Below are 10000 nucleotides of genomic sequence, written 5' to 3' on the forward strand. Positions count from 1 at the left end.
AAGATAGATACAAAAATAAGAAGCTATAACAGATGTCTTTGTGTACGATGTGTATCATTATTTGAAAATATAAAACTATTTAAAATGATTAATATACAAATATGGAGTTGTGTTATAGTAGTATATTTTTTTATTATGTGATTGTTTTTACATTTCTTTTTAATGTCCCTAAAATATCGTAAATCATATTAAACTAAGATTTACAAATATAAGTCATTTCCTAAGAGTTTTCTCTAAGGTGTCCAAAATTACATAGCCATTGGTAATTAATGTTTCACATATTTAAATATTTATATTTAAAATGAAAACACCACACAACATTCTTTTTATATATATTTAGTTTATTATATATTAATACTAGGATAATAGAGGATAAATATATATCACAGCATATTAAACAGACATTGTCAACATTTAGAACGAGTAAAATGAATTGCTAAAAGAGAACGTGAATTGAACATTTTTTTCTATAATAAAAATATAATAATAAACATGTTATAGCAAGTACTGAAAATATTGCAAATATCAGAATGTTTAAAACACAAGCAAGATCAAACAAATATTTACAAATGTATCTTTTTACACAAGATAAATAAGTTTAACATTCAAAAGAACAAAGCAAAATGTATGCATTCTACCACAACATTATGTAAATATTAATTGCACTATGTAGATAATGTGGGAAAAAAGACAATTGTATTGAATAAAAAAATAAATTAACACTGGGAATATCTTAACGTAACCAAAATAAATAATCAGTCTATGAAATCAAGTTACAGTTTAAACTGAACAAAGGTCTATGGAAGAATAAAAAAGAAACCACTTAGGCTACTTTTCAGTTGAACACAGATGATCCTACTGCCCATGTGCGTGTATACAGTACAGTTATAAATATGATTGTACCAAAAGTAATAAACTAATAAAATTTAAGAACAGTATAACAACATGCTTAATAAATATTATATGCAAACATTTCTTACAGGTGAGATACAAAGTATTTACAATTTCAAAAGATTAAAAGTAGTGCTTTCAATCATCTAAATAATCTGAGTTTTGAAAATGTTTTGAAACAATTGTAAACACATTTTCATTGATAAATAAACAAAAATGGCAAATGAATCAGTAAAAGTTAAGCAGAATTTTTTACATTTTACAATCCTTCAATCCTGGACCAACATGGCATTCTAAAATAAAAGAAAGAAGAAACCCCAGAAAGACAATAAGGCAAGAACAAACCAGTGGTTTCAGCATGTAACAGACATCCATAACAAACAAGATACACAGTTATATTTTTATAATACAACAATTACAATATGTACATATTCAAAGCCAGGAAACATGAGGGCAGTCACTTTCCCTTTTCTGCTGCCCATCTCTTCCTTTCAGCCTCATAAAAAGAAGACTGACAGAACTCTCCCCAAGTCATCTCGTGAGGCATCCCTTCTGTCCGATATAGGGAAAACACTTTGGCAGGACAATAGACATATTTCCCTGCCACACCAGGGAACCCAGTATGTGTGTGTGGACTCTCTGGACCTTGTTTGAGTGGCTTGTGACAGAACCTACAGAGGCGACCAGTGGGGTGCTGCTCCAAGGCCTTTCTCTTTCCCCGCTCCTCCATTACCTGTCTTGCCTCTGCAGAACGCTGCTTTACGGCCTCTAGCTCTCGGTTAAAAAAAGGCAATTCAGCAAAGTCAGCAAATGGCATTCGAGGATTGGTGAGGCCTTCCGCTGCATACAGCTGGTATACCTTTGTCGAGCAGTAAAAGTACTTCACGGTCCCAGACTGATAGAAGAAATGAATGGAGGAGCCATCACCAAGGTAACGTGACTTTGGCTGCCCACAAGCAAGACAGTTCCGTGTCCTCTTTGTGGCAGGCTGCTGTTGCAGTTGCTTTTGCTGCTGCTTCTCCACAAGCTCTTTCACCATTTCTTCAATCTCACCCTTAGTTAGCGGGGACTCCTGGGGCTTATTACTGGGTGGGTTCACTGGGGCAGGTTGGAGGGTTAACACTGGAACACTTACAGTTTCACTGCCTTCTGTAAGGTGATGCCACAGCTGCTGGGTTTCCAGGAGTTTCTCTGGACTGGTGTTCAGGGATGAACTTGTGTTTGTCATCTTGGCCAGGTGTTTCACATAACGGGAGATATGCTGTTTTGTGGTGGGGTGTAAAAGGCTATTGGGATCCCTGGAGGCAGCCTGCACAAGGGCAGCATACTCTGCATCCACCTGGATGAGGAGGTCTTTCTGCCCGTGGTACTTTACCAGAAGGCCATCAATGCAATCCCTCATGGGCTGTGTCCACCGAACATGGTCCAGGACAAAAAGTAGACCGCCTGCCTTGATGGAACCTGTGCGAGCAGCACGTGGAGAGGGAGTAAAGGGCAGTGGTGGTGTTATCTCATCTAAAGGAGAGTGGAAAATAAATCATTTTTACGTTTATCTCTCAAATAGCCGTAGTATTCATATAAATAAGGAATAATAAAGGGATGAGGATGGGAGTTAAATTACCTTTTACATTGGTGGGCTGTCCAGGCTGGATCATTGTTTTTGAGCCAAGAGGAGCCACACCAAAGATGTCATCCTGGAGCATAGGGTAATTAATTTTGGATAAAATCAGTGATTACATAGTTACATTTTGTGTTTTAGTGAGTGAGATTGACAGTGAAATTCCTATATACAACAGTCAAGTTTACCTGAGCAAAGTGTTCCTCCCTGACCTCCTCGGGTGGGTCATCAGGTGGGAAACTCTCACTGAGTGCAGACAGCTCTGAGGACTGACGCTCTCCCTCCCCTGCAACATGTACCTTTTGGGACTTGTGCTTGTCCCAGTCCAGGGGTACAGGACGACAACCAGGCTCCAGATACTGCAGTCCAAACCTTTCTCTGGTGTCTGTCTGTGAGACAAGTAAAGCAGGGTACTTGGCTTGACCCGTCACCACGTCTGAAAGCTTGTTTAGTTCCATGATCAGCACTGGATCAAAAACTGCAGGCAGCTTCACTTCAGGCTGCTTCAGGTCCACAAGGCGCTGGAAATTCCAACGAGCCACTCCAATCATGCCCTGCGCCTGGAAAAGTTCTGTGGATACCTGAGTGCCGGTGACCCATCTTGCCTGATGGAAATGGAACCCCTCCTGCTGAGAGGTGCCTCTCACAGGGATCCAAACCGGTACAGCTGCTGCCTCTCCCTTCACATGGTTCAGCTGGACCGTTCCACCATGCCTATAGAGGATCCCCTCCGCAACCTCTGGGTCACTCAGGCAGCCTCTGAGGATGTGGACTCTCTGAATCCTCCACACCTTCAACATTGATGGTTTGAACAGTGGCACACCATCAGGATCACATTCTAAAAAAAATCTTTGCAGAACGCTCTCCACTCTCTCCAGCAGCTCTGTGGGGTGTGGGACCCTGGTGCGGCAGTGCTCCCTGATGTGCTGCTTTGTTGGATTTGCAGGCACTATCCCACAGAAGACATACGCCTGCTTCAGTCTCTGTAGGTCCGTCTGGTCCACAACACTGAAAGCTGCTGACAGAAACTTACAGAAAGCACTGTGCAGTGGATGGTGCTCTGACACACACTCTCTGGAGAATCGCCGCATGCAGTGGAACAAGTCCAGCTTGATGTTGATGTCGCTGTTGTATTCTGCGCGGGAGGAACAGGTGTTGATTATATGCCCAGAGGTTGCCACAGTCACTATAGCCTCAGTGGTCGACCAAGAATCCCAAAGGAGGTGCTCCTGTGGCTCAGGGTTTGGGATCCTGAAGGCAGCACAGCAATCTCTGTTTTAAACACAAAGAGAAGTATATTTAAAATATTAAACATTAAAATACATATGATACATGTATTTGTTATACTATATTGTGTTTATGTTACACATATAATATAGGTGGGAAGTAAAATGTGATGGCTGGTTCTTACCTGTCAACCCACTGGTAGTTGGCTTTTGGCAGTCCAGCAAAAATGTAGCGACGAGACAGCCCCTCATACATTGGCTGCAGGGATTTGTCACTTTCAGACTGCAGCATCACCCAGGACAAGATCATCCAGTTTTCATTCATGACGGCATAGGATGACATAGTACCTGATGCAAGCACAACCTTCCGGGCCAGCTTGCGGGTATGGTCAGCCCTTAATACTTGTCCAAACGTGCCTTGGAGGAGCAGATTGAGTGTGCTCTCTTGCCTATGGTACTCCTGAATGAGGCAGTCAACCAAGTAGTGGGGTGAGACTGTTACTCCGCACCAGCCGACCACATCACTATACCCACCAAATGGAGCAGGAGTGTTTGTTGCTCTTAGTGCTCCTGTGATGGTCTGCTGACCATAAAGTCCACTGTCTCCATCCAGCACATTTTTAACAGTGGACAGGTAAGCCAGGTGTGCACGCTCATACCTGAGGTGGAGAGCCTCATTCAACTGATTAGCCATATCGTTGGGAGACTTTGCTGTGCGCCGCAACTCATCCATCACAGTCTTACATATGGCCTTCTTGTGGGTTAGAAAAGCTGGCAAAATGTTGCAGAAACGACTTGGCAGCATGTCCATCCATTGGGGTTTGTCTGCAAACCAGTACTTTTTACAAACTTTACAGCTGAGCCGAGAGGCAAGTATGTAGTATTGGCTGTTCGTACCAATAATGACACGGGGTCGTCCAACACCTGACGAGACAACGTGGGGATTCGGACAGCCGTACAGGCATGGCAGAGTGTAGTTGTTGCGGACTCTTTCCATAATGCTGTGCTCTGGTTTCCAAATGAAGAATGGATGAAGTTGAAAGTATTTTGGTGATGGGAGCTCATAGATAGCATCAATAAGCTCAGGCTGAGGTGGGTAACGCCACAAGGAGATCATGTTCATTGGATGTCTCACCGGTCTAGATCCTGGCCACAGTCCCAAGTCTTCCATTTCAGTTTTCATCCAGATTCTCTGCTGGTGAGAGCAGTGCCATCGGCTCACATCCTGGTCATAGCTTGGCAATGGTGGAACAGCATGCTTCTCCTCCAACTTAGTAGGGTACCCAGCAGAGGCTGCAGGCAGTGCTGTGGGAGGAGTAGAGGCACCAGGGAGTCCAGAGAAAGCCTCGCCAACAGCTGAAGGGGAACGTGAGGGAGGAGTAGAGGCTGTAGACTGTGCAGAGGTAACTGGGAGGAGGGCTACAGGACGACAAGGATGACATTAGTCATAGATGAGCATTACATTTGTTAAATATGTAAAATCTGTTTTAAATTTGATAAAATTATGTTACAAGTAAAAGTTATACAAGTAAAATTATGTTACATTAAGTCCTTACATTGACAGAACACGGTTTCTTGCCCTGGTCTCAAAGGTACTGTGGTCTTGATTGTAGATAACCCCAGTTTAAGCAACTCTGAAGGTACTGGCAAAGGAACCCTCACTGGAGTGAAGGGAATTGGGGAAAAAACATAACTCTGATCAGAAACAGGCATATCCTTACAGCAGTCGACATGTGTACACGTCCATGTACCAACCTGGCCGTGGAGAGGCAGTTGCACTATATTCTTTAGTCCGGTCTGGTTTTGTTGGTGTTGCTGGTGGTTTACGCCTCCCTAACACAGAAAAATGTAATTTAATTCTAATACCCTGTAGTTCTGTCCCTTAGTAAATGTGTTAATAAGTAGTAATGCAAATACATGCAAACCCATAGAACACTTGACTTCAGTACTATTTTTAGGGGAGAGCGGGGCACAACCTAACGCTTTTTGACTGTCTCAGTTTGTGTAAATCCACTTGGGGTTCAGAGTATTAACTGAGATGAAAAATGAATTTAATTAAGACATTTACTTTTGCTATAGTTAAATAAATGTTCAGTGAAATCTTCCAAAGATTTTTTTTTAATTTTGGTGCTTTTCTCTAAATAATGTTGATATGGCAACTAGTAAATACACTAAGTTTCGTCATCCTGGCATGTGTGGAAAGTGTTAAAACGTATGTGTTACAACTAACCCAGCGTTAGGTTGTGCCCTGCGCTCTACTAATATTAGGGGTGTGGTATGTTAGTGGGTCTACATTGCATGAGTAGTCTACAACTTCATGTATCAAATGGGATGCGCCATTCTAGTCCAAATTAAAAATATATTTGTACTTTTGCTGTACTTCTGCATTTTGGACATGTGTTTCTTTTACTCTGTAGAACATGTACATACCAAACCTTTAAGTATAGCATGCAAAACAAGAACTCTGTACTTACCCTCAACGATGAGATACAAATGCCTTCAATGTTAGTAGAACAATTGAACACAAGAATTAGAACAGGCCTGAACGTGGCCTAACCAACAAACAGCAAAAAATAAATGTAGAATAGATAATCCTGATTCATGTCAGAATTATCCTTAGTATGCAGCAGGAATAAGACCTTTGACCACTGGGACTCCAACAATGTCTGAACCTAAAAGCACAGTGAAGATAATTTAACTTTCAAGCATTAATAACATAAACAGACAAAATTACATATGTACACCTTTACTGTTAGTTTTTTAAGGCTTGTTTTGTCAAAACACTATACACACCTCACACAATCAACACACACAAGTAGCAGAACACCTCAGTTCTTTTGCAAAATGAAACAATAATTTAACGAAACCCAATTTTGACACTGTATGGTTCATACATTCTGATTCTGTTTGATTCATTTACACACTGCTGTTCTCAATCTTAAGCACTTGTAAAATTTACTTTTCTAATGATATAATCTGGGTTTGATATTTTTCAGAGATATTGTTTGAGTAAAGTATATGAATATATTGACCAAACAGTACACACAAGACCAGTACTGTCTATTGATGAAACAATTTATCTCTACCCCTCTCATACCCCTCTCTACCCTTTCATACCCCTCTCATACCCCTCTCTACCCCTTTCATACCCCTCTCATACCCCTCTCTACCCCTTTCATACCCCTCTCATACCCCTCTCTACCCCTCTCATACCCCTCTCTACCCCTTTCATACCCCTCTCATACCCCTCTCTACCCCTTTCATACCCCTCTCTACCCCTCTCATACCCCTCTCTACCCCTCTCATACCCCTCTCTACCCCTCTCATACCCCTCTCTACCCCTTTCATACCCCTCTCTACCCCTTTCATACCCCTCATACCCCTCTCTACCCCTTTCATACCCCTCTCTACCCCTTTCATACCCCTCATACCCCTCTCATACCCCTTTCATACCCCTCTCTACCCCTCTCTACCCCTTTCATACCCCTCTCATACCCCTCTCTACCCCTCTCATACCCCTCTCTACCCCTCTCATACCCCTCTCTACCCCTTTCATACCCCTCTCTACCCCTCTCATACCCCTCTCATACCCCTCTCTACCCCTCTCATACCCCTCTCTACCCCTTTCATACCCCTCTCTACCCCTCTCATACCCCTCTCTACCCCTTTCATACCCCTCTCTACCCCTTTCATACCCCTCTCATACCCCTCTCTACCCCTTTCATACCCCTCTCATACCCCTCTCTACCACTCTCATACCCCTCTCTACCCCTCTCATATTGTAAACTGGAATGCACAGCACAGAAACAATGTAACATCCCAAACATTTACCATCTTGAATAATGCTGGATAAAAATGCAATTATGTTTCATGGGAAAAAATCCAGTTTGATAGAGGGCTGAAGTGTGTGTGTGTGTGTGTGTGTGTGTGTGTGTGTGTGTGTGTGTGTGTGTGTGTGTGTGTGTGTGTGTGTGTGTGTGTGTGTGTGTGTGTGTGTGTAAGCATATATGTGGTTCTCACTCAGTTGACCTGGAAGTTTCGATGAATATGTGGGTAGCATCATCCTTCCGGATTCTTCACCTTCCTCCATGTCTATTAAAAAAGAACAAATCAAAGATTATTCAGTGAAAAGTGACTGAGCATTAAGCTATTTTACACCAATACCCTGAGTTTACATTCAAACGGGTGTACATTTAAAAAAAAAAATACATTTAGAAAAAAATTGATAAAGCAACCATTATAAATACCATGTGTGTGTGTGCGCGCTTGTTTGTGTGATTTATGGGGACACAAATTTGTATAATGACATGGGTATTACATTGGTATAAAAACATAAAAGTGGTTTATGAGGACATTTCATATGTGCGCGTAAATCAAATAGCTTTAAAAACATACTAAACAATGTTTTATTAAAAATGTAAAAATGCAGAATGTGTTTGTGTGTGTGAGTGATTTTCTTACTCAATTGGCCTTGGATTTTGGATGGGGATATAGAAAGCATCATTCTCTCCAATTCTTCATCATCCTCCATTTCTGTGAAACAAAGCAAAAAAGCAAAAAAGCAAATCATATGTCATCCCACATTTACATATTTCAGTTTTGACCTAATATATACTCAACTGTACTGTAACAAACCTGGAGGATGAGAGGCAGATGCTGCAAGTTCCACTGAAACACTCTGAAGCTTGGTCTTTTTCTGAGTGAGGTACTGCTGCAGCCGATACATTTTGCTGCCTGGAACACACCGTTTCTGGAGGATGAATGCAGCATATCCATCTGCTCTGCTCTCCCAAACCTCCCTCCAAGTCCTGTCTGCATTAACCCCAAAGCCAACCACGTTATCATCTTCATTCCTCACAGGTGGTGCCACTGATCTTCCAGCTAAATACTTTTTGAGGTCCTCGATTTCCTGGAAGCTTCTACTGAACTCAAGGAATGAAAGTAGGCTCTCCTTCTTGGGACCCTCCGGTTTAAACTGTCCGGCTCTCTCCTCCTCCTCAACCGTCTTAGTCAGGAATAGTGTATAGCCTACATCATTCTCTAGCAGCCACCGGAATGACTTGCCTTTGTACTTTCCAAACTGAAGCACAAACTCTCCCATCACCTCCTGTCTGTCTGACACATCTCCTCCTCTCATGAAGACAACAGAGCGGGCATTCTCCTTGACCTTGTCTTCCCTTTGAGGGGCTGATTTGTCCTGGAGATTGGGGTTGTCTTTGATCCTCTTGGCTTCATCTGAGGGATCTTGTCTCAGATATCCAGTTGGTCCTTTCCTGAAGCACACTTTGATCTTGCCTGGGAAGATCACTTTCGACTTCATCTTGCTGTGCTGTACACAAAGAGCTGATTAGTGTTTATTCGTCTGTTGCATTAACACACCGTATTAATTAATACACTTCTATTCTGAATACATTATTAAGAATTATTTCTTAATAAATAAAACAACATTTAAATGTACCAGTTTATTCTAAAAACAAATTAATAAATGAAAATAAATCTATTTATTTTGTAAAATTCTTTGTGTTTAGTTATTTCTTAATAAAATGTTATTCATTTATTATACCATTAAATTGCACACACATATTTTTGTAATTAAAATGCAATATATGTGTGAGTTATATTTATTACATTCAAATTTTTAAAAATACAATACCCGTCAAGTTAGAAAATAGTAAGATTATTTGAAAATACATTTTTACAGTAGTCTCTTCTGTTCACCAAGGATAAAATAGAACATACAATACAAAAATACAAAACATTTACAATTTAAAATAACTTTTTCTATTTTAATATATTTTAAAAGGCAATTTATTACTGTGATGCAAAGCTGAATCTATCATCGTCACATGATCCTTCACAAATCCTTCTGATATGTATTATTATCAGTGTTGAAAACAGTTGTGTAAAAAATAAATCTGATTATTTAATCAATAGAATTTTTAAAAGAACAGCTTTTATTGAAATATAAAGCTTTTGAAACATTATAAATGCTGTCACTTGATCAGCATCCTTGCTGAATAAACGTATTAATGTATTTAAGTTCTTACAAAAGCTTTATTTCAGATAAATACTGTTCTTTTGAACTTTCTATTCATAAAAGAATCCTAAAATGTTTCTTGATTAAATCATCTGAGAATGATTAGTGAAGGATCATGTGACACTGACTGGAGTAATCATGATAAATTCAGCTTTGATCGCAGGAATAAATACAAAATGTATATATATTAAAATATAAAAGTCATTTTATATTTCAAAAATGTTTTTT

At 40.4% G+C, this 10000-nt stretch overlaps 1 protein-coding gene across 1 annotated transcript; it reads right to left on the reverse strand.

Moving 5' to 3' along the window:
* Nucleotides 1–661: 661 nt before the first annotated feature.
* Nucleotides 662–6348, reverse strand: LOC137047392 (uncharacterized). The gene is made up of 6 exons (XM_067425026.1): nt 5491–6348; nt 5292–5396; nt 3921–5154; nt 2698–3781; nt 2513–2585; nt 662–2406 (listed from the first exon to the last, which is right to left on the reverse strand). Exons 3-6 carry the CDS (start codon nt 4916–4918, stop codon nt 1349–1351), a joined length of 3213 nt encoding a protein of 1070 aa, XP_067281127.1. The 5' UTR covers nt 4919–5154; nt 5292–5396; nt 5491–6348; the 3' UTR covers nt 662–1348.
* Nucleotides 6349–10000: the final 3652 nt, after the last annotated feature.

The sequence above is a fragment of the Pseudorasbora parva genome, chromosome 2, assembly GCF_024679245.1.
Source record: "Pseudorasbora parva isolate DD20220531a chromosome 2, ASM2467924v1, whole genome shotgun sequence".
Classification (NCBI taxonomy): Eukaryota; Metazoa; Chordata; class Actinopteri; order Cypriniformes; family Gobionidae; genus Pseudorasbora; species Pseudorasbora parva.